General features: G+C 36.9%; 1 protein-coding gene across 1 annotated transcript in view; it reads left to right on the top strand.

The window, feature by feature from the left end:
• The window catches only part of ATM (ATM serine/threonine kinase), a 140,286-nt gene that overhangs the window by 9,765 nt on the left and 104,614 nt on the right, over positions 1–25,907 (top strand). Inside the window, exons 5-15 of the mRNA XM_030828865.1 lie at positions 2,937–3,101; positions 11,188–11,353; positions 12,019–12,257; positions 13,998–14,161; positions 15,972–16,141; positions 17,733–18,104; positions 18,862–19,056; positions 19,841–19,936; positions 20,947–21,172; positions 23,334–23,459; positions 24,595–24,720. Of these exons, the coding sequence (XP_030684725.1) occupies positions 2,937–3,101; positions 11,188–11,353; positions 12,019–12,257; positions 13,998–14,161; positions 15,972–16,141; positions 17,733–18,104; positions 18,862–19,056; positions 19,841–19,936; positions 20,947–21,172; positions 23,334–23,459; positions 24,595–24,720 (2,045 nt within the window). The remainder of the gene's footprint in view (positions 1–2,936; positions 3,102–11,187; positions 11,354–12,018; positions 12,258–13,997; positions 14,162–15,971; positions 16,142–17,732; positions 18,105–18,861; positions 19,057–19,840; positions 19,937–20,946; positions 21,173–23,333; positions 23,460–24,594; positions 24,721–25,907) is intronic.

Below are 25,907 nucleotides of genomic sequence, written 5' to 3'. Positions count from 1 at the left end.
TATTTTTAGTAGAGACGAGGGTTTTGCCATGTTGGCCAGGCTGGTCTCAAACTCCTGGCCTCAAGTGATCTTCCTGCCTCTGCCTTCCAATATGCTGGGATGATAGGTGTGAGCCACCACACCCAGACTACTGTTCATTTCTTTTCTTTTTTTTTTTGAGACAGAGTTTTGCTCTTGTTGCTCAGGCTAGAGTGCAATGGCGCCATCTCGGCTCACTGTAACCTGTGCCTCCTTGGCTCAAGCGATTCTCCCGCCTCAGCCTCCCAAGTAGCTGGGATTACAGGCATGCCCCACCATGCCCAGCTAATTTTGTATTTTTATTAGAGACGGGGTTTCACCACGTTGGTCAGGCTTGTCTCGAACTCCTGACCTCAAGTGATCCACCCGCCTTGTTGTCCCAAAGTGCTGGGATAGGCATGAGCCACTGTGCCCAGCCTGTTCATTTCTTTATGTTAGCATTTGTCTGCTTTTGTACAAAGCTTAAATAGAGTCTAGATAGTGCAAAACTCAGCTGTGAAAAATGTTAAGTTCCATAAGATTCCTGAAAGTCTCTGCAGGTAGGCTGGGCACAGTGGCTCATGCCTCTAATCCTAGTACTTTGTGAGACCAAGGCAGGCAGATTGCTTGAGCACAGGATTTTGAGACCAGCCTGGGTAACATGGTGAGACCTCGTCTCTACAAAAACACAAAAATTAGCCAGGTGTGGTGGTGACCACCTGTAGTCCCAGCTACTTAGGAGGCTTAGGGAGGAAGATCACTTGAGCCCAGGGGGCAGTGGTTGCAGTGAGCCAAGATCGTGCCATTGCACTCCAGCCTCGATGACAGAGTGAGATCCTGTGTCCAAAAAAAAAATAAAAGTCCCTGCAGGCAACTTGTACTTTTAAGAAAGATTTGATTCCAGAAGTTTGAGACCAACCTGGGCAACATAGGGAGACCCCAACTTTACAAAAACTAAAAAAATTAGCTGGGTGTAGTGGTGCTTGCTTGTGGTCCTAGTTACCTGGGAGGCTGACATGGGTAGATCCCTTAAGTCCAGGAGGTCAAGGCTGCAGTGAGTCATGATGGGGCCACTGCACTCCAGCTTGGGTGACAGAGCGAGAGACTGTCTCAAAAACAAGCAAAACTATGAAAAAAAAGTCAACATATTTCTTGAAATACTTCTCATATTTGGTAGAGGAGGGAGATATATTGGGATAAAGGACATAGGAAAATAGGATTTTATTATAATATTAATTTCTGTAGTTATTCAACACAAATTAATTTTTATTGAGCATTTGCTATTAGGGCAGTCACTGGGCTTTTATGTCAGAATATAGAGATTAATTCCTTTCCTTAAGGATCTAATCATACAATGGATGTTTTAGATTAGAAAAATGTTACAAGGACTATAAGAGAAATGCAGAGGGTACTAGAAAAAAGGATCACATGGTTGTGCATTTCATAACTGGACAATGCCTAAAATTATGAAATGAGCCATAAGTGAAGATGATTTTGCAGTTATATCAGTGTATATTTATTTCCCATAGCCTGTGAATATAACTAGTTTCATCATACAAAAACCCTAATCCAGAATATATTTATATTTACATGAGTTGTGTTCTGCCCATAGTTATAGCGATAAATATATTCAATTTTAAGATTGTCAGTATTGAAAAATGGCATTTCTGCTTTGACATAAATATAATTTACTGAAAATGAGAATTAAATTATTTTTAAATGTAATTTTGTTACCTTCAAGAATATGTATCTAGTCATGTCGAGTTTTCAGAATCTCTAATAAGTAAATAACATGCTGTTAAAAATGACACAGGCGCAGGGGTCAGGCACAGTGGCTCATACCTTTAGTCTTAGCACTTTGGGAGGCCAAAACAGGAGAATCCCTTGAGCTCAGGAGTTCAAGACCAGCCTGGGGAACATTGTGAGAGATTCTGTCTCTATGAAAAATTTAAAAAATTAGCTGGGCATGGTGGCACAACATCTATAGTCCCAGTTACTCGGGAGGCTAAGGTGGGAGGATCCCTTGAGCCTGAGAGGTTGAGGCTGCTGTTGGATGTGATCATGCCACTGCACACCAGCCTGGGTAATATAGAGCCAGACCCTGTCTTAAAAAAAAAAAATTAAACCTGAGGTATTTGTATGCCATAAATGCTATTATAGGACTTAGAACTAGTTTTGCTTTCCAAGGTAAATATTCTCCTTGTAATCTTATGTTATTCTAATAAATTCATTCTTCATAAAGAGTGCCAAAAAACTTGGGAACATGTTTGGTCTAACACCAGAAGTTGTGAATTATTAAGGTTATAATTGTTTAAGAATGATTGCTTTTCGAGGTGGGCAGATCACTTGAGGTCAGGAGTTCAAGACCAGCCTGGCCAACATGGTGAAACCCTGTCTCTACTAAAAATACAAAAATTAACGGGGTGTGGTGGTGCACGCCTGTAGTCTCAGCTACTTGGGAGGCTGAGGTGGGAGAATCACTTGAACCCAGGAGGTGGAGGCTGCAGTGTGCTGAGTTTGTGCCACTGCATTCCAGCCTGGGTGACAGACCAAGATTCCATCTCAAAAAAAAAAAAAAAAGAATGATTGTTTTTGCTATATATTCCTATAAAAGAGGCGTTGGCAAACTTACTGTGTAGAGGCCAGAGAGTAAATGTTCTTGACTTTATAGGCCATGTAGTCATCTCTGTCTTAATTACAAAAGCAGCCGTAGACAATAAGTAATTGAATGGATGTGACTATGTTCCAATAAAATGTTATTTGCAAAAAAAAAAATGAATTTTGCTTGGGACCATAATTTGCCAATTTCTTCTCTGCAAAAGAAGTTTAGTTAATAGTAATTTCCCAAATGGAATTATTTAAATAGTTGCCATTCCAAGTGTCTTTTATTTTTGTTCAAATTTATGTTTTTCTTTCTTTGTTTGTTTATTTTTAAATAGGAGCACCTAGGCTGAAATGTCAAGAACTCTTAAATTATATCATGGATACAGTGAAAGATTCATCTAATGGTGCTATTTATGGAGCTGATTATAGCAACATACTACTCAAAGACATTCTTTCTGTGAGAAAATACTGGTGTGAAATATCTCAGCAACAGTGGTTAGGTATGTTTTGAAGGTTGTTGTTTGTGAATTTTTCCTCATGAAATGAAACTTCACCAAAGAAAGCACTCTGTCTGCATCTGTCTGTATCCCCCAAGTGACCTGACAGTTTAACAGTACTTTAGTAAAATTATATGGTTATTGAACCTGACCCTTAATTTTTATTTATGTAACTTCTGAATAAAGTCATGAATAATATATCAGGTGCCTGATATCAGAGCTGGAATTACAGTTGAAAAATACCATCTCCATTGTCAAGGAGTTGACAGTGGCAGAAGAAAACCCAAGTAAATCACAGTTTCATAATGTGCTGTAATACAGACATGTTTGGGTTCAGTAGGTATACAAAACAGTGACACCTAAACTCAACTATGATTTAAGTAGAAAGGGAGAAAACCAAGAGAGAGAAGTACCATAAAAGTAAAAGCAGGCAGGGTGCAGTGGCTCACGCCTGTAATTCTAGCATTTTGGGAGGCCAAGGCCGGTGGATTACTTGAGCTCAGGAGTTAAAGACCAGCCTGGGCAACATGGTGAAACTCTGTCTTTACAAAAAATAGCGGAGGTAATGGCTCACGCTTGTAGTCCCAGTTACTTGGGAGGCTGAGGCAGGAGGATCACCTGAGCCCTGGAGGTTAAAGCTGCAGTGAGCTGTGATGACACTGCACTACGGCCTTGGCTACAGATTGAGACCCTGTTTCCATTTAAAAAAAAAAAAAAGTGAAAGCAAGAGAGTTTAAAGTTCAAAGGGGTGTGGCCAACATTTTAAGTGTTGTAGAAAGGATAAGACACAAAAGTATCCATTGGATGAGGCAGTTAGCACACTACTTCTAAGGTAATGGAAATCAAATATATTAGAATAGAATGCATTAGAAGACAATGTACAGAACCCAGTGATTCACTAGATGTGTAGAGTGTGTGCTAGGGAGGAATCTGGTGTTGTTGCCTGTTTATAGCTGGGAGGTACTGAGAGACCACAAAGGAAGGAAGTTATGGTCAGAGATTGAAATACTTCAGTTTGTTGATTTCAAAGATGGAGGATTTCTGGGTTTGAGAATAAGTGAAAGTAGGATTTGACATTAACAAGATGATTTTAAGTCAGATGTCAAAGTCTTCTAATACATGAACTCTAAAAGTTTAGAAGCTTTTTTTTTTTCATGGAAAGTATTTAAGCTAAATTTTGCTAGCTAAATTAAAAGACATTTGTCCATATTCTCTATTGCCATTTTATTATTTCAAAATGAGATGCATGTGAACCACAAAACTACTACCTAATCAGTACCCTCACTCCTGCATTACACTCTACTGTTCCCATGAGAATAAATGCCTTCTCAGCTGTTGTACTAATTTCTTAGGAGTCATTTGTAGCCTTTATGTTACTCTGAACACAAGATAGGCTGTGTCTGTAATAGGGCCCTCAACAAGCCTAGAGACAGCCTTTGGGAATAGGCTGGTGATATCTAGGTTACTCAGCCAGATCTTTCCCCAGTATGGCTGGTCATATGTAGGGCATTTTACATTATCACTTACAACCATGGCTGTCACTGAAACAGGCAGTCTTTCCCCTAGTCTCCTTACTATATTCTGTCATCTAGTTTGTTCTCTGAAACCCCCTTTTTATTTTTAAACTAACTACTCTTACTTCTTCTTTTTTCTTTTTTTTTAAGCTAAGCTTTGCCACTTCTTCTTAGATGTTACTTCTTATAATTAGTTTTTTTGTCAAAATATTTTTTTACTTAGCTTCCTTTTAAAACTTGCTTAGATGAGGACTCTGTGGAAGAAGCAAAGTCTGTGCTCAAAATATATATTTGGTACAGGTGGTGATTGAAGCCATGACTATGGATGAGATTTGTATATAGAGTTTAGTGTGAGATGAGAAGAATGGCCTAAGATTGAGTCAGCATTTCCATATAAATTTTGGAATCAGCTTACTGATTTCTACAAAAGATCTTGCTGGGATTTTGATACTAATTGCATTGAATCTGTTGAACAATTTGGGAAGAATAGAAATCTTAACAATGTGGAGTTTTCCAATCCATGAACACTGTATATCTCTCCATTTACTTAGGTTTTTTTTTTTTTTTTTGGCTTGTTTGTTTGTTTTTTGAGACAGAGTCTCCCTCTGTTGCCCAGGCTGGAGTGCAATGGCACGACCTCATCTCACTGTAACCTCCACCTCCTAGGTTCAAGCGATTCTCCTGCCTCAGCCTCCCGAGTAGCTGGGATTACAGGCAAGTGCCACCACACCTGGCTAATTTTTGTATTTTTAGTAGAGACGGGGTTTCCTCATGTTGGCCAGGCTGGTCTTGAATTCCTGACCTCAGGTGATCCACCTGCCTCGGCCTCCCAAAGTGCTGGGATTATAGACTTGAGCCACCACGTCTGGCCACTTGTCTTTTTTGATTTCTTTCATTAGTGTTTTATAATTGTCAGCATATAGATTTTTTATTGTAAATTTTCAATTTTTTTCTTTAATTTTATATATTAAAAAAATACAGACAGGATCTCACTGTGTTGCCTAGGCTGGTCTCAAATTCCTGGGCTCAAGTGATCCCCTTCCCTTGACCTCCCAAAGTGTTGGGATTATATGCATGAGCCACCATGCCCAGCGGCAAATTGACATTTATTTATAATTGTATAAACATAAAGATTTTGTATGTGTTTTGTTAGATTTATACTGCAGTAGTTTGTAAGTGCATTGTTTTTAACATTTTGATTTTCAAATTGTTCAATGCACAAAAATTATACAGGAGTACAGTTGATTTTTGTGTGGTGACCTTGTATTTTGGGACCTTGCTAAAATCATTTATTAAATCTAGTAGCTTTCTTTGAATGTTCTTTGGGATTTTCTTTGTAGACAAACATGTCTTCTGTAAGCAGTAATTTTTTTTCTTTCTTTCTGAGCCATGTGGCTTTTATTTTATTTTTGTGCCTTATTGCATTGGCTAGGACCTCCAGTGTGATTTATTCTGGTAAAATATATATAACATTTATAATTTTAACTATTTTTAAGTGTACAGTTGTGTAGTATTAAGTGCATTCATATTGTTGTATAATCATCTCCACCATCCATCTCCAGACCTTTTTTTTTCTATACTCAGTAAACAATAATTTTCCATTTTCCCCTCCCCTATCCCCTGGCAGCTACCATTCTACTTTCTCTCTCTATGAATTTGGCTATTTTGGGTACTTCATTTTTATGGATTGAATGTTGTGTCCCACCAATTATGTTGAAATCTAATTCCCAAAGGGATGGTATTTGGAGGTGTGGGATTTAGGAGGTAATTAGGTCCTGCGGGTCGAGCCTTCATAGATGGGATTAATGCCCTTACGAAAAGAGGCCAGAGAGCTAACTTGCTGTCTTTCTGCCATGTGAAGATACAGTTCAAAGTCAGTAGTCTGCAGCCCCAAAGACGGCCCTCACCAGAAACCCACAATGCTGGCACCTGATCTGCTTTCAGCCTCCAAAACTGAGGGAAATAAATTTCTGTGGTTTCTAAGCCACCTAATCTATGATACTTTGTTATAGCAGCCTGACGTAGAGGACTCCTATAAGTATTTGTCCTTTTGCAACCTGCTTATTACACTTACCAAAATGTCTTTGAGGCTCATCAGTGTTATAGCTTGTGTCAGAATTTCGCTCTTTTTAAAAACTGAACCCTATTCTGTTCTGTGTATATGCCACATTTTGTTCATTCATTCATCCATTGGTGGACATGGGTTGTTTCTACCTTCTGATTATTGTGAATAATGCTGCCATGAACATGAGTATACGTCTCCTGAGTTTCCTGCTTTCAGTTCTTTTGATTATATACCCAGAAGTAGAATTGCTAGATCATGTGGTAATTCTATATTTAATTTTTTAAGGAACCAACATCCTGTTTTGCACAGGAGCTACACCATTTTGCATTCTCACTAGCAGCACACAAGGGTTCCAGTTTCTCTACATTCTCACTAGCACAACTAATAGAAAATGAGGATTCCTCTTCCAGGCCTTGAAAGTGCTGCATAATTTTGCTTCTTCCTGTCTAACTTAACTAAAGTGCTTCTAATTTCTGTGCTCAAGCTACACTGTCAATTATTCAGTTTCTCAAACCTAGTGGTTTCCATTTTTTTAAATTGACTTATATCTTTTAGAGGAATTTTAAATTTATAGCAAAACTGAGTGGAAGGTCCACTGGACACACACAGCATGCCCTACTATCAACATCTTGCACCAGTGGTATGTTTGTTACCATCAGTAAACCTATGCTGGGACACATCATTATTATCCAGAGTCCAATATTCACTTTTGATGGTACATATGCTATGGATTTTGACAAGTGTTTTGACATTTTTAAAGATCTTTTTCTGTATCTAATGAGATGGTCATGTTTTTTTTTCCTCTGGGAGAGAATGGTAACAATTTTTCACTATTACAGAATCATACAGAATAGTTTCACTGTCAGAAAAATCCTCTGTGCTTCACCTTTACATCTCTTCCTCCTTGCGAACTGTGGGAACCATGGATCTTTTTGTTATCTCCATGGTTTAGCCTTTTCCAGCATGTCATATACAGTTGTGCATCTCTTAACAATGTGGATATGTTCTGAGAAATACATCATTAGGCAATTTCTTTGTTGTGTGAACATCATAGAGTGTTTTTATACAAACTTAGATGGTATAACACTACACACCTAAGCTATATGGCATTACTGCTCCTGCAGTACAAACCTGTGCAGCATGTTACTATACTGAATACTGTAGGCAGCTGTAACACAATGGCAAGTATTTGTGTATCTAAACCTATATAAACATAGAGAAGGTACAGTAGAAGTATGGTATAAAGGATAAAACATGGTACACCTGTCTAGGGCACTTACCATGAATGGAGCTTGCAGGACTGGAAGTTGCTCTGGGTATGTAAATGTGTGGTAATGTAAAGGCCCAGGATACTATATACTACTGTAGAATTTGTAAACACTTATTCTGTACCAAATTTAAAAATTTATATTTTTCTTCAATACCAAAGTAACATTAGCTACTATAACTTTTTTACTTTATAAACTTTAAAACTTTTTAAACTTTTTGACTCTTTTGTAATAACACTTAGCTTAAAATATAAATGCATTGTACAGCTGTACAAAAATATTTTTTCCTTATATACTTATAGATGTTTTTTCTTTTGTTCTGTAAGCTTTTTTAATGAAATTATTATTACTCTATTTTTTCCTTTAAACCTTTTTGTTGAAAACAAAGACACAAACACACACATGAGCTTAGGCCTACATAAGGTCAGGATCATCAGTATCACTCACTGTCTTCTGTCCCTGCATCTTGTCCCCCTGGGAGATCTTCAGGGACATGCACAGAGCTTTCATCTCCTATGATAATGGTGCTTTATTCTGAAATACCTCCTAAAGGACCTACCTGAGACTGTTTCACTGTTCTGTTTTGTTTTGTTTTGTTTTTTAAGAAGAAGAAGGAGGAATATAGTATAAAATAGTGATAAAAAGCATAGTAGAGTAAGTACATAAACCTAACATTTTACCAGTAACTTAGTCATTTATTATCATTATCAAGGTTTATGTACTGTACATGATCGTATGTATTATACTTTTATATGACTGGCAGTGCAGTGGGTTTTTTTACACAAGTATCACCACAAATGCTTGTGAGTAATTTCTTGTGCTATGACATCACTAAGTATTTAAATAGGAATTTTTCAGTTCTAATACAATCTTATGGTACCACCTTTTCATATTGCCATTTGTCATTGAACAGAATATTGTTATATAGTATGTGACTGTGGTTGGAATCATAACAGTATGTATCATTTTCAGATTGTCTTCTTTCACTTAGTAATATGCATTTAAGGTTCCTCCATGTCTTTTTCTTTCTTTCTGTCTGTCTTTTTTCTTTTTTTTGAGATAGGGCCTCACTCTGTCACCCAGGCTGGAGTGTGGTGGTGAGATCATGGCTCTCTGCAGCTTCGACCTCCTGAGTCAAATGATCCTCCCGCCCCCTTCCAAGTAGCTGTGACCACAGACACAAGCCATCACACCCTGCTAATTTTTCATTTTTAGTAGAGATAAGGTCTTATTATGTTGCTCAGGCCAGCAACTTGAACTCAGCCTCCCAAAGTGTTGGGATTACAGGTGTGAACCACTGTTCTCAGCTCTTCCGTGTCTTTTTATGGCTTGATAGGCTGAAGTGGGAGGATCCCTTGAGCCCAGGAGTCCAAATCCAGCCTGGGCAGTGTAGTGAGACTTCCGTCTCTTAAAAAAAAAAACAAAAAAAAGAAGACCAAAGTTACTGATATTAGAAATGAAGTGAGACCTAATTGCAGATCCTATAGATATTAAAAGGATATTAAGGAAACACTATGAACATCTCTTAATTTAAATGGGCCACTTCCTCAAAACCATACGTTATCAAAAGTCATCCAATATAAAATAGATAATTTGACTAGTCCCATAACTATTAGGAGAATAAATTGAAGCCATAATTTAAAACCTTTCATAAGACAAATTGGGAACAAGATAAGGATGTGCACTCTCACCACTCCTTTTCAACATTATATTGGAGGTTCTAGCCAGGGTAGTTAGACAAGAAAAATAAAAGGCTTACAGATTGGAAAGGAAGAAATAACACTTCCCTTTTGTAGATGACATGATTGTCTATATATAAAGTCCCACTATACACAAGTGTAACATTGTGTAATAATGTTATTTGGGGGCTGGGTGCAGTGGCTCACACCTGTAATCTCAGCACTTTCGGAGGCTGAGGCAGGTAGATCATTTAAGGTCAGATGATGGCTTCCTCTAAAACAGGACAGATTTACTTACAGCCTATTCATTATAAAAAGCTTGAGGTTTGTCTGTTATAACTCAGTCCACTGTTTTCACAGTGTCAAGTGTCCCATTTCATCTTGCCTTTGGTACTGGGGAACTGATGCAAAAATGAAGGTAGTCTGGCTACTATCATTGCTGGGAGAAATAAACTGTCCTTTTTCTCTTATCAGGAATCTCAGGTCTCCTGCTAGCACCCAGGAAACTATCATGCTAATTTGTTAGGTTACAAGTAGGTAAAATCTCAGCCAGGCACAGTGGCTTATGCGTGTAATCCTAGCACTTTGGGAGGCCTAAGCAGGTGGATCACTTGAGCCCAGGAGTTCAAGACCAGCCTGGGCAACATGGTGAAACCGTGTCTCTACCTAAAATACAAATCAGTTGGGTGTGGTGGTGTGGGCCTCTAGACCCAGCTACTTGGGAGGCTAAGGTGGGAGGATTACCTGAGTCTGTGGAGATTGAAGCTACAGTGAGCCATGATCTTACCACCACACTCCAGTTTGGGTGACAGAGTAAGACTCTACCTCAAATAAATAAGAAACAAACCAATCAGAGTAAAATTTCATACCCTTCATAGGTCTCAACACATTTTGTGCATATTATTAATCAAATAGTATTATTATTTTAAAAAACTGTGGAGGCCAGGCCCAGTGGCTCATGCCCATAATCCCAGCACTTTGGGAGGCCAAGGTGGGTAGATCACTTGAGGCCAGGAGTTTGAGACCAGCCTGACCAACATGGTGAAACCCCATCTTTACTAAGAATACAAAAATTAGCCAGGCTTGGTTTTGTGCGCCTGTGGTCCCAGCTACTTGGGAGACTGAGGCATGAGAATCGCTTGAACCCAGGAGGCGGAGGTTGCAGTGAGCCAAGATTGCACCATTGCACTCCAGCCTGGACGACAGAGCAAGACTCTGTCTCAAAACACAGAAGAAAGAAAAACCCATGGAGTATGTACTGTAAGTGTTTTCTTAGGCCTAGATGATGGAACAGAGGCTTAGAGAGGTTAAATAATGTTTCTGCGATCTGGCTCTTAAACTGGTGCTCTCACAGCAGTTTATATTTGTTCTTGTCTTAAAGGCATTTTATATAAGATAAAATTAAATACTGATGGAGTACTTTTACTATGTTAAAAATAAATTAGTGCAGTTTTAACATCCTTTTTCTGTATGGGATTATGAAATATTTAAGTTAAATTGTAACATTTAATACATTTTGATTTTTAAAAAATCATGACTAATAATTTTTTTTTTTTTTTTAAGAATTGTTCTCTGTGTACTTCAGGCTCTATCTGAAACCTTCACAAGATGTTCATAGAGTTTTAGTGGCTAGAATAATTCATGCTGTTACCAAAGGATGCTGTTCTCAGACTGACGGATTAAATTCCAAATTTTTGGAATTTTTTTCCAAGGCTATTCAGTGTGCGAGGTAATCTAATCTCTTTTTCTTTTGTTTTGTATTGAAATACTTTTGATCTTGCAAGACCATGTTTTAGACTCAGTAACTAAAAATTCTACCTTTAAATAAAACATTGATCCATCATAACAGAACTAGTGGATTCCTAAAGAGACAACCAAGTCCAACACTTTCTGAATATCCAATATGCAGAACACTACATGATGTTTTCAAGTGGGAGATGTGTCTTGCTGATGTTCTGTTGACCAGGAAAGTTAAATATCCTCTAAGTCGTTGCATTTCCCCCATTTTGAGGATGGTTGTAATATACTGAGAATAAAATAAAATAGGAAAATATTTTGGAAGCATTACTGTTGTACATTAGTATGGCAGTACTCAATGTATAATGTGAAACATTTTATAAATGGTGTTACAAATCAGTTTTGTTTATTTTTAGACAATGTTTTGGCAGGAGGGAGAGCTAGCAGAAGTGGTCTCTTAACACCAAATAAGAACTAATTTTTTGTTAGTGTGAAGTAATGCTGTGATTTTTTTTTAATGAATAGTTTTGAAATTAAGACTTGTTTGAAAATTAGGGTTTTGTTTTTTTTTTTCTTTCAGCATACCACTTCATAACTGTTCAATTTGTGCAGTTTGTTCCCTGTTATACCCAGTTGAGTTTGTTTGTTTTCTCACAGACAAGAAAAGAGCTCGTCAGGTCTAAATCATATCTTAGCAGCTCTTACTATCTTCCTCAAGACTTTGGCTGTCAACTTTCGAATTCGAGTGTGTGAATTAGGAGATGAAATTCTTCCCACTTTGCTTTATATTTGGACTCAACATAGACTTAATGATTCTTTAAAAGAAGTCATTATTGAATTATTTCAACTGCAAATTTATATCCATCATCCAAAAGGAGCCAAAACCCAAGAAAAAGGTATAAAGGAAATGTTTACTGTTTTGAATTTGCTTCTTCATTCAAACATAGAGGTTTAAGTATAAAATTAGTGTTCTTTGGGAGGATATGACTTTCCTCTGGATTGCTCTGGTTGATAATGTTAATTAGCCACGAGAATGTTTTTCATAGAGTTTTTAGAATTTGAAGCAGTGGTAGCAGATTCTGTTATGCCTTTCTATTTGTTCAATACAATGTTAGGTATTATGGGAAATACAAACAAATCTGAGACATTAATAGGAACGTGAAACAGAAACAGGGAAGTTGCTGCCTTAAGCGTCATAGTTACTCTAGGGCCCTGTTTGCCCTAAAGTATCAATTGTTAAGGAGAATCACTTATTCTCCTTAATTCCTTCATATATGTCCTATACCAAGAGAGTATTGCCCAGAAGGTATAGTGCTTTTCTGTAGTTAGGAACTTTATTGGCTAGAACTGGAGTTTCCTCATGCTTTGTCTATGATTGCCTTTGGGCTTATACTAGCCTTTGGACCAACTCATCATGGCTAGTATAGTGACTTTCTTAAAACAGCATACCACATTGAGTAATAGCAGCTATAATGGAGGAAATGTCTTGTAGCCACTTTTTTTTTTTTTTTTTTTTTGCGACAGAGCCTCACTCTGTCGCTCAGGCTGAAGTGCAGTGACACAATGTTAGCTCACTGCAACCTCTGCCTCCTGGGTTCAAGCAATTCTCCTGCCTCAGCCTTCTGATTAGCTGGGATTACAGGTGCCCGCCACCATGCCCAGCTAATTTTTGTATTTTAATAGAGATGGGGTCCCACCATGTTGGCCAAGCTGGTCTTGAACTCCTGACCTCAAACCATCCACCTGCCTCAGCTTCCCAAAGTGCTGGGATTACAGGCATGAGCCACTGCGCCTGGCCGTGTAGCCACTTTTTATCAAAAGTAGCTGTGTATTTGTTTTATGGGCTCTTCTAATAAGTATATCTAGATAATATGTAGCCCATGAAACTACTATAAGTGAAAAAATAGTGACTTTTCATAGTTTTTCATCTTTTACTCACCTCTTCTCACCAGGATGAAGATCAGGCTTATTAGGAGGTGATATGATATGTTTAGGGATTTAGTTAACTGCATATTTAGGATGAATTTAAAATTGGCAGGATGATGAGGATGCCAGAAAAGCTAATGTAGTTTCAGACTACATTAATAGATTTTGTAGTACCTTGTTTGTGGGAAATAATAGACCTTTTGTTTCACATACTAGTCAGGCCACAGTTGGATTATCATGTTCACCAGATTTTGTACAGTCAGCATTTTAAGTTGACTGGAATGTGTCTTGGGAAAGATGACTGAAATGGTGAGAAGTCTGAATAATATGTAATTTTTACACTAGTTGAAGGAACTCGTAATGTTTTTCTCTTAGGCCAGAAAAAGGCATATGGAGAACCTGGTCCTCATATGAAAGAGGGAACTTATTAATTGTATTTGCCTCAGGTGGGAGAATAAATTGAAGAAAGGCAGATTTTAGGTCAGAATATGGAAGAAATTTATAAGAAGTACAGTTATCTAAATGTAAAATGGACAGTTAGGAAATAGAGTTTGTCAAGGATCTTGTCAGAAGAGGCATTAGTACTGAATGGAAGGTTGGACCAGATGTCTTCTAACGCTGATGCAGCTTGACAGCTGAATAATTTTGTGGGAGCTAGCAGTGTAAACAGAGTACATAAATAAATTACATTTTAATTTTTTGGATTACAGGTGCTTATGAATCAACAAAATGGAAAAGTATTTTATACAACTTATATGATCTGCTAGTGAATGAGATAAGTCATATAGGAAGTAGAGGAAAGTATTCTTCAGGATTTCGTAATATTGCCGTCAAAGAAAATTTGATTGAATTGATGGCAGATATTTGTCACCAGGTACAGTAAGTAGGTCATGTCACATTTAGAAATTTCCTGTTAATTTTTTTTTTAAACTGGGCATTTTAGGCTTTTAAAACCTGTGTTCTCACGAAAAGCCTATAAAATGACTCTGTACATGCAACTATTCCTTTCAAAATATCAGAAATATTTGGAATTACCCTTTTAACTTAAAAGTTAATGCTTTTGCAGATGTTTGAAAACTAACAATGAACTTTTTCATTCTTAAATGATTGTCTCTAGGAAATAAGGTGACCCTAACCCTAATGATTCGATTCTGCTCAACTCTATTCTACAAAGTGCTGGGATTACAGGCATGAGCCACCAAGCCCAGTCTGTTTCTTTTTTTGCATTAAGGTAGAGTTCACATAGCATAAAATTCACGATTTTGAGTTGTACATTTCAGTGGTTTTTAGTATTTTTACTATGTTGTACAACCATCATCACTAATTCCAGAAACTGTTTTTTTTTTTTTTTTTTAGATGGAGTCTTGCTCTGTCACCCAGGCTGGAGTGCAGTGGCACAATCTCCACTCACTGCAACCTCTCCTTCCCAGGTTCAAGTGATTCTCCTGCGTCAGCCTCCCGAGTAGCTGGGACCACAGGTGCCTGCCACCATGCCCAGCTAATTTTTGTATTTTTAGTAGAGACTGGGTTTCACCATATTGGCCAGCCTGTTCTCAGACTCCTGACCTTGTGATCCGCCTGCCTCGGCCTCCCATAGTGCTGGGATTACAGGTGTGAGCCACCGTGCCCACCTCAGAACTTTTTTATCATCCCAAAAGAAACCTCATCCCTTCTTAGCATTCAGTCCCAATTCCCTGCATCTCCTAGATCCTGGCAACCAGCCACTAATCAATCTTGGTTTTTGTGCATTTTCCTGTTTGGGACAGTTCGTTTAAATGGAATCATACAATATGTGAGTCTTTTGTGTCTGGTTTCTTTCACTTAGCATAATGTTTTCAAAGTTCATGTTTTACCACGAATCAGTACTTCATTCATTTTTATTGCTGAATAATATTCAGTTGTATGGATATACTCCATTTTACTTAACCATTCATCACCTGATGGCCTAATGTTTCTTAAATAAAACTCTGTTCCCCAGAGATTTGGTCAACATCCTGAGTAGTAATTTCACTCTGTCAAATATTTTCTTAGTATTTCTTAAAATTTCTTAAGTTCCTTAAATTTAAAAAATTGAATCCCTTTGAAAGTAAAGGTTTTTGCTTTACTTTTAGATTTCTTAGTGCTTTTAGTAAATGTTCCCAGGAAATAAAACTAATGCATTACTTGGTAATACCTGCTTTCTAAAGTGCCATTACTGTCATGCAAAATGTTTGTTTCTTACTGTGTTATCAGATTTCTATGTTTCTGTAATGTATTACTCTTGCTTTATGAGTTCCCTGTATCTTCATTTCAGAAAGAATTTTTTTCCCCCAATGAAATATTAGAAGACAATAGCAATGAAAACAGTGGATTTGGCCAGGCATGGTGGCTCACGCCTGTAATCCTGGCACTTTGGGAGGCTGAGGCGGGCGGATCACCTGAGGTTGGGAGTTCAAGACCAGTCTGACCAACATGGAGAAACTCTGTCTCTACTAAAAATACAAAGTTAGCTGGGAGTGGTGGTACATGCCTGTAATCCCAGCTGCTCGGGAGGCTGAGGCAGGAGAATCACTTGAACCTGGGAGGCAGAGATTGTGGTGATACGAGATCGTGCTGTTCCACTCCAGTCTGGGCAACAACAGTGAAACTCTAGCTCAAAAAAAAAAAAAAAAAAAGAAAAAAGTGGATTTATTTTTATTTTACAGGTTTTCAATGAAGATACCAGATCCTTGGAGATTTCTCAATCTTATACTACTACACAAAGAGAATCTAGTGATTACAGTGTACCTTGCAAAAGGAAGAAAATAGAACTAGGCTGGGAAGTAATAAAAGATCACCTTCAGAAGTCACAGAATGATTTTGATCTTGTGCCTTGGTAAAATGTTATCATTTTCTCATTCAGTGTCATTTTAATCTCTTGTATGTTATTTTTCAGAAAACTTTCAGTGGAATCCTTTCATCTCAACCAGAACTAAGTCATTTGTCTACCCCCAAACCTATTACTAGCAAAGGGATATGTGATTGCCATGACAAATGAGATCAATCATTAATGGCTCATTTGCTGGGGCCAAGGGCAGGGCCACCTTTTTTAATCATATTGTCATAGCAAGTTAAGAAGGAGGACTGGCTCTCTGATAGGCAATTAGAAGTGTGCACCTCATGGAATTCACTGAATTGTACACTTCAACAATAGATTTTAGCATATGTAGCACCTTCTAATAGAATTAGGAAGAAGTTAAAGATAATCTTAAATCACAGAATAATTTTGACCTTAGGCCATGATAAAAAGTTATTTTCTCTTATTTTCTATCTTTTTTATTCTCATATAACATTCACATGTATTTAAGTAATCAAATAAATTATGGAATACTTTGGAATCCCAAAATATTAGATCTGGTAAGGATGTTTAGAATTTATCTAGTTCAGCCTGTTTGCTTTACTGAAAAGAAACTGAAACCCAGAGAGGTTAAGCAACTTCTGTAAGGACAGAGATTCATAGATTATAGTCAAACTCATGATCAGTGCTCTTTTGATTACCATGTTGATGGAATGTTTAAGTGTAAGTGACTTCTGGGGGAAAAGCATATTGATTTAGATACCTATTGCTTAAGCTCATTTTTATATAGTTAAGAGTAGCTATTTAAGATTCTTAATTTGTCCTTTTAGTCGAGAGTAATTTATTGAGCACCTGTTATGGGCTAAGCATTAGAGATACAGAGATGAATAACATAAGATTCCTATTCTTAAGTATCACACATACTAGAGAATACACAGCAAATGTTTATTGGATTAACTGAATTAACGTAAAGGAAAAACAGTTTTTTGGGTTTCTTTGTTTTCCTGTTTTAGAGGAATCGTTTTGGTGACTAAAGAGCAAGGATGTACAAGATAACTCAGAAATAAAATATTGCTAAATATATATATATTTTTTCTGAGATGGAGGCTCGCTTTGTTGCCCAGGCTGGAGTGCAGTGGCATGATCTTGGCTCATTGCAACCTCCGCCTCCCGGGTTCAAGCAGTTATCCTGCCTCAGCCTCCTGAGTAGCTGGGATTCCAGGCATGTGCCACCATGCCCGGCTAATTTTTGTATTTTTAGTAGAGACTGGGTTTCACCATGTTGGCCAGGCTGGTCTCGAACTCCTAACCTCGTGATATGCCTGCCTTGGCCTCCCAAAGTGCTGGGAAACCACCTGGCCCAAATATTGCTAATTTAACATCCTTTAAAATATTTGTTTAAGGGAAACTTAACAACTTACCCAGCTAGCCAAAACGTTGACAATTTTCCTGCCAATTTAGGAAGTAGGACATAGTAACTATTAACAGCCAATTTATTTTAGAGTACTATGGAAATGAAGATGGTGATTCTCTAATTAGGATATGGTAAGAGTACCATGTCTATATATTTCCTTTTAGTTTGTTAATGTGATTGAATAGTTTTCAAATTATCCTTTTTTTTTTTTTTTAGGCTACAGATTGCAACCCAATTAATATCAAAGTATCCTGCAAGTTTACCTAACTGTGAGCTGTCTCCATTACTGATGATACTATCTCAGCTTCTACCCCAACAGCGACATGGGGAACGTACACCATATGTGTTACGATGCCTTACAGAAGTTGCATTGTGTCAAGACAAGAGGTCAAACCTAGAAAGCTCACAAAAGTCAGATTTATTAAAACTCTGGAATAAAATTTGGTGTATTACTTTTCGTGGTATAAGTTCTGAGCAAATACAAGCTGAAAACTTTGGCTTACTTGGAGCCATAATTCAGGGTAGTTTAGTTGAGGTTGACAGAGAATTCTGGAAGTTATTTACTGGGTCAGCCTGCAGACCTTCATGGTAAGTTCAGCATGCATTATGTCTGACTTTACAGATAAACACACACACACACACTCTCACATTTCCCTGATCATTTTCATAGTTTGTTACTTCAGTTAAAGATGTCAAATTCTATTTCAGATGCTTTTCTTGTTTGGCCGAGAAGACTTAATAAATGCATAAGGGAATTTAGTTTCAAATGTTGACAAATTATTAAAGCCTAATGTTAAGGAATTTCTTTTTTAATTAAAAAATTTTTAATTGATCTATAATAGAGTTATATATTTTCAAGGTACATGTGATAATTTGACACACTCATATGACACACTCATATAGGGTGATGGGATATCAGCACCCTACATATCGTTTCTTCCTGCTAGGAACGTTTGAATTATTCTCTTCTTGCTATTTTGAAATGTACAGTAGATTAATGTTAACCGTAGTCACCCTACTGATGTATCAGACACCAGGTCTTATTCCTTCTAATTGTATACGTGTATCCAAAAGACTTTCTTTAAAGAATTATAAAGAGTTTAAATTTCTTTTATGTGCAATTTATCATTACTCAATAGCCGTGTTTAAATTGTAGTACCATGCACTGTTAATAAATGAGCTATTTTTTAATCAAGAATCTTCCCAAATGTAATCAGACTTTTAACAATTTTTATGTTCATTTAGTCACCTTAATTAAATGTATGTGCCAGGCACTGTGCTGATAGATAAAGTCTTTGCCCCTCCAATAGCTTGCTTTTCACAATTGTCCTTTGTTTTGTTACAGTCCTGCAGTATGCTGTTTGACTTTGGCACTGACTACCAGTATAGTTCCAGGAACAGTAAAAATGGGAATAGAGCAAAATATGTGTGAAGTAAATAGAAGCTTTTCTTTAAAGGAATCAATAATGAAATGGCTCTTATTCTATCAGCTAGAGGGTGACTTAGAAAATAGTACAGAAGTGCCTCCGATTCTTCACAGGTAATTTAAGTTCGTTAGCATGCTGCTGGTTTTTTTGTTTATCAGGCTCTCTCCACTTATTTGATGCCAGATGGCTTTATTTTATAATAATAATGCAGAATTTCCCGGATCTAACCTTAATTATTAAATATTATGTTTGTTTTTACAGTTATCTGTGTCTTTATGCCTGATTGCTTCTGAAATAAAGGGTTGTCTCACTGTGAGAATATGGGGGATGTGCATGAAGAATGCACATATAATTCTTTGAGCATTTATGTGTTCCTTTCTGATTTTTTAAATAAATAAGTCCATATATCTGAGTCATGTAGATCCTGGCTCCTTTCTCATAATGGGAGTGTCTTTTGGGTAAAATACGTTTTATGAAGGAGGTGAGGAAACGAGGAAGACAAAACAGGATGTAAGCACTAGGATAAAGGAATGGAGTCACTCGTTCACTTAACCTTTCCACAGATTGGTAATTGGAACCAAATGATTGGAGAGCAGACCTCCGAATGGATCCAATTAAAGTATTTTTGCTTTAATTTTGCAACCTTTTATTTATTTCAGAAATAATGTTAATCAGACATCCTGTTTCTAAACAGTATTGGAAATGATAGTAACAATGGTTGTCCTCCTTAAATTTTCCTTTTAGAGATTAAGAAATTCAGTATAGATGAAAGCAGTTTTAATCTAGGATCCAAATTTTAGAAGTCAAGATTTATAGCTAAACATGGATGTTAAAGTTTAAAGTATTCTTTACATGGCTTTTGGTCTTCTAAGTGAAGCTTTTTGTTTTTCTTTATAGTAATTTTCCTCATCTTGTACTGGAGAAAATTCTTGTGAGTCTCACTATGAAAAACTGTAAAGCTGCAATGAATTTTTTCCAAAGTGTGCCAGAATGGTATGTTATCTAATAATGCTCTTTGTCATTTTAAGCTATAGCTTTAATTACAAAGATGATAATTTTAGCTGGGTAGTAGCTGCAACTTAATAATTGTAAACTAAATTGGTCCAGAAAAATTGCAACTGTTAGCCAGGGAAGAGGTTGTTTTAATTCAGTGATTGTAATCTATGTTATATAACATTAGATCAAGCTTACTATTTTTTAATGCTGTATAGTATAATATGTGACAAGTGCCAATGAGAAAAATTGAATGGTTATGCTGGGAAATTAAGAATATAAAATTTATATGAAATAAGTTCTTAAAGATGTTACCCATTTCTGTACATCAACTATGATTTGACTATTTGTTAGCTTTAAAAACTAATGATAATTGAAAACAAAAATAAATCTAAACCTGATTTTAGTCGATTGACTGAAGAGACTTAGATTGTATTGCTGTGACTGAAAATGACTCACTGGCACAAACATTCCTTATCTCCCTCAAGAGGGCAAAAGATGAAAAAGATTCCTACTTATTGGAGAAATCGATAGTGAAAAACAAATAAATACCAACAACAATAATGAAACTTTGGTTGCAAGATCATTACTTTTCTAACCCAAAGGATGCGTAACTGCTTACCCATACCAGATGTTAAAGGTTTTTAAACCTATGCTCTTTACTTCCTCTGCTTGGTGAAAGAAGGGGTATGTTTGCAGACAACGTTATGCTTAACATTTGTATCTGGTGTTTTTAAAAATACTTTCTGAATTTGCCTTTGAAATTGTAACTTGTATTTTTTTCTCTATCTGTTAGTAAAATTTGCTACTGAATAATGAAATTGGATACAAGTAGGTATCAAAGTCCAAAGAAGAGAAGCATTTAAAAGAGTAATCTATTAATTATATAAGTAGTCTTTGAATGATGTAGATACGAGGTTAATGTTTTCCTTTGTAATATATTGCTAATACATATAAAGGCAAAGCATTAGGTACTTGGTTTTTAAATTAAAGATCTTACTTTCTTGAAGTGAACACCACCAAAAAGATAAAGAAGAACTTTCATTCTCAGAGGTAGAAGAACTATTTCTTCAGACAACTTTTGACAAGATGGACTTTTTAACCATTGTGAGAGAATGTGGTATAGAAAAGCACCAGTCCAGTACGGGCTTCTCTGTCCACCAGAATCTCAAGGAATCACTGGATCGCTGTCTTCTGGAATTATCAGAACAGCTTCTAAATAATCACTCATCTGAGGTGAGATTTTTTAAAAAAAGAACTAAGCTTATATATGATTCAACTTTGGTAAACTGTTAGGAAGGAGAAATAGGGGCAGGAAAAACACCAAGGATGGTGGGAGGCTTGATTTTAAAAGCAAAGTGGCAGTAAAGGGCTACAAATTGGACAACTTAGCATAATTAAAGGAAAACTCAATAATAATTTGAGTACTTCCTTTGTACTGGAAATTATGGTAGACGTAAAATAATTCCTTGTGTAGGTTAGTGAGGAATAGTAAGAGTTTGAGCATATATGATGAAAAAAACCTCTAAATACAAAGGAGGGAAATGTTACAGTAATAGAAAAGAACACGATTTAAACAAATCTAATAGATTTTGGTGGCATTTGAAGAGAGACAAGTGATTAGTAAAGACAATAAATGGACTAGCAATTATTTTAGACGTCATCCAGGAATTTCCTTTAGCCTCATAAAATCACGAGTTCTCTTTATGTATACTATTCTCTTGCCAAAACTTCCATTTTTTAAAATGTGAAATGTCTTTCTACCTATTTCTATGTATTCAGATCATCCACATATGAAAATCCTTGCTAACGCCTTTTTTAGAATCTCAGAAAGTAAGATTCTAAGAATTTTTCTTTTTGAGACGGAGCCTCGCTCTGTTGCCCAGGCTGGAGTACAGTGACGTGATCTTGGCTCACTGCAACCTCTGTCTTCCAGCTCAAGCAATCCTCCTGCCGCAGTCTTCCGAGTAGCTGGGACAGGCGCGTGCTACCACGCCCAGGTAATTTTTGTATTTTTAGTAGAGATGGGGTTTTGCTATGTTGGCCAGGCTGGTCTTAAACTCCTGACCTCAGGTGATGGACCCACCTCAGCATCCCAAAGTGCTAGGATTACAGGCGTGAGCCACTGTGCCTGGCCTAATAATTTTTCATCTTTTAATTTAATAGTACTTAATGTTTCACATTTTTAATGGCAGTTAGCATCTTCTTTATACCATGGATATTTACATATGGTTTGTATACAAATATCTCTTGAACTATAACTCTTAAACATAAGCTCTTAAAAGGGCATACATATTTTTATTAATCTTTATATCCTCCACAGTGCCTTATTACATGGTAAATGATTAAATAAAATAAAGCCATCAATCCATTCAAAGGAGTGAATTCAGTAGCCAGGGAAAATGACTTGAGGACATGAGAGGGGACACTGTGCCTCTTTATGATCTTTTACTGACATTCTTCTGCACCACAATTGTAACCACTTTCATTACAAAGTAATTTAGTTTTGTATATTTTCTCCTAAAATGCCATTTCCTACCCTGTAGGAACAAAAAAAATCTGAACATCTTGTGTGTAACTTAGCAGATTCTTAGTAATTCTATAAAATTGTCTAAACTTTTTTTTTTGAGATGGAGTCTTGCTCTGTTGCCCAGGCTGGAGTGCAGTGGCGTGATCTCGGCTCATTGCAACCTTCGCCCCTGGGTTCAAGCAATTTTCCTGCCTCAGCCTCCTGAGTAGCTGGGATTATAGGTGCCTGCCATCATGCCCAGCTAATTTTTGTATTTTTAGTAGAGACAAGGTTTCACCACGTTAGCCAGGTTGGTCTCGAACTCCTGACTTCAGGTGATCCGCCCGCCTTGGCCTCCCAAAGCGTTGGGGTTATAGGCGTGAGCCACCATGCCCGGCCAGCTGTCTAAACTTTTATCTACTAGAAAAAATGTTTTATGCTATTCTGTGGAGTCTAAAAAGCTGAATAAGTCAAGGTTCCTGTTCTTCAGAAGCTTAAAATGTCATTTTAATGTCTCTTTATATGACTCTAATTTCTACTTGTGTTCTAAGACTTATAGTCATTTATTTGCCTGTGAAGCTTTTTTTCTTTTCTTTCATCCCTACCTCAGATATTTAAGGGCCTATGTGTACAGTACATGCTCCACCCTACAATGATATATCCTGCTTGGCCATCAGGAGATACTTAGGCTATTTTTCTTGAGAATCCTGGTTATAATTCTACAGTGATCTCCTAGTTGTTTTTAAAGCTATCCAGGATATGCCACCTTTAACTCAGTTAACTGAACTTTTGTTTTTTAATATGTATGTAGAATTTGTTCTTACAAAAGATAGAGCATACTAAATTATTTATGAAATATATATATTTTTATTTGTGGTTTACTTTAAGATCACAGATTCAGAAACTCTCGTCCGGTGTTCACGTCTTTTGGTGGGTGTCCTTGGCTGCTACTGTTATATGGGTGTAATAGCTGAAGAGGAAGCATATAAGTCAGAATTATTCCAGAAAGCCAAGGTAGGAGAATTTACACTAATAAAGTTTCAGATAAGTTTGAATGAAATGTATTCCTGAGAAAATTATTACATTTGTTTGGAAGACATTAAATTTTATGCAGGTTAACCTTTTCTTTTATTTATGTAATAGAAGAAATTATACTATGTATTTTTTAAATTGTTTTAATTTTTTAATTTTTAATTATTATTATACTTTAAGTTCTGGGGTACATGATGCAGAACATGCAGGTTTGTTACATAGATATACAGTGCCATGGTGGTTTGCTGCACCCATCAACCCATCATCTGCATTAGGTACTTCTCCTAATGCTATCCCTCCCCTAGCCCCTCACCCCCTGACCTGGTGTGTAATGTTCCCCTCCCTGTGTCCGTGTGTTCTCATTGTTCAGCTCCCACTTATGAGTGAGAACATGCGGTGTTTGTTTTTCTGTTCTTGTGTTAGTTTGCTGAGAATGATGGTTTCCAGCTTCATCCATGTCCCTGCAAAGGACATGAACTCATCCCTTTTTATGGCTGCATAGTATTCCATGGTGTATATGTGCCACATTATCTTTATCCAGTCTATCATTGATGGGCATTTGGGTTGCTTCCAAGTTTTTGCTATTGTGAACAGTGCTGCAACAAACATATGTGTGCATGTGTCTTTATAGTAAAATGATTTATAATCCTTTGGGTATATACCCAGTAATGGGATTGCTGGGTCAAATGGTATTTCTAGTTCTAGATCCTTGAGGAATTGCCACACTGTCTTCCACAATGGTTGAACTAATTTACACTCCCACCAACAGTGTAAAAGCATTCCCGTTTCTCCACATTCCGTCCAGCATCTGTTGTTTCCTGACTTTTTAATGATAGGCTGTAAGCATGAAACTCTTTCTTATCTCTTGGTAGTACTCTGTCACTGGTATGATTTGCAAGAACAGAGTATAAGATTTGCCATTTAAAAAAATTGTTAATGAGTTTTGCTTATACTGTATGACTACGTGGAAATTCTAAAAACATTTCATTTTTTCTCTTAAGTGCACTTTATTTTATTTTTTATTTTATAGTATGTCCAAGATCAAAGTACACTGTAAAAAGCAATACTAAACTATAATTTTAACTGGAATTTGCATTTTTCCTTCTATTCGTAATAGTCTCTAATGCAATGTGCAGGAGAAAGTATCACTGTGTTTAAAAATAAGACAAATGAGGAATTCAGAATTGGTTCCTTGAGAAATATGATGCATCTATGTACACATTGCTTGAGCAACTGTACCAAGGTAAGATTTTCTTCTTCTTCTTTTGTTTTTTGAGATAGGATATTTCTCTGTCACCCAGGCTGGAGTGCAGTGGGATTGTCACAACTCACTGTAGCCTTGACCTCCTGGTTTCCAGCAATTCTCCTGCCTCAGCCTCCCGAGTAATTGGGACTACAGGCATGTACCACCTAGCTAAAATTTTCTTTTTACTTGAAAGTGTAGCCTATGCAGGGAATTGATTACTGGTTGATATTACTGTTTTGGTGTCCACTCATAAATTTATTTTTTACTTTCATTTTTATTCTTTTTTTTTTGAGGCAGTCTCTTGCTCTTTCACCCAGAGTGAGTGATGACATCACTGCAATCCAGCAGCCTTGACCTCCTGGGCTCACAGCAGCCTTGACCTCCTGGGCTCAAGTGATTCTCCCACCTTAGCCTCCTTAGTAGCTGGGACTACAAGTGTACACCACCATGCCTGGCTGATTTTTGTATTTTTGTATTTTTTTGTATTGATAGGGTTTTACACGTTGCCCAGGCTAGTCTCAAACCCTAGGCTCAAGTGATCCTTACACCACATCCTTACATCTCAAAGTGTTGTGATTACAGGTGTGAGCTACCATATCTGGTCACATTCATAAGTTATACAAATTGATTTAAAATTCAGTTGAATGGTACATAAAGGTAATATCCAGACAAATAAGCAATAGGAATCTGAGTTTCTCTTGAAACTAATTTTATAAGTTCAGGAAATTTTCTGAGATTGCCTTACGACTTTTGTATACAACCATATAGATGACTCTTTTATTCCTAGGACATTTTCATTCATTTAATAAAAATTTTTTGACCCAAACTGTGTGGTATGCGTAGCAGGGCTAGTGAGCAACACAACAATAATTCCAGCACATACTTTACTTTTTTTTGCTCAGATCACCTTACATAACATTTGGTAGAAAGAGTGCTACTGCGTGTAATCTTTGTTTTTATCTGCAGCGCCTGTGGGATAGCCAAGCCAGGCCCCAGAGTATTGATAATAATTGGAAGTATATTTCAGACCTAGTATTAGCTACATGGCCATATAGCAATATTATCAACATATTTCTTGGTTTTGTAATGTGTTTTTCCTCCCTTTTGGTGTAAGTCGGGAAGGAGAAAAGTAGAATAAACTCTAACCTATAATTATAGCTTACTTATGTTTAGGGTCAATAGCT

This window comes from Nomascus leucogenys, chromosome 15 (assembly GCF_006542625.1).
Source record: "Nomascus leucogenys isolate Asia chromosome 15, Asia_NLE_v1, whole genome shotgun sequence".
In the NCBI taxonomy this organism is placed as follows: domain Eukaryota; kingdom Metazoa; phylum Chordata; class Mammalia; order Primates; family Hylobatidae; genus Nomascus; species Nomascus leucogenys.
This window is presented reverse-complemented; position numbering and strand designations above follow the sequence as displayed.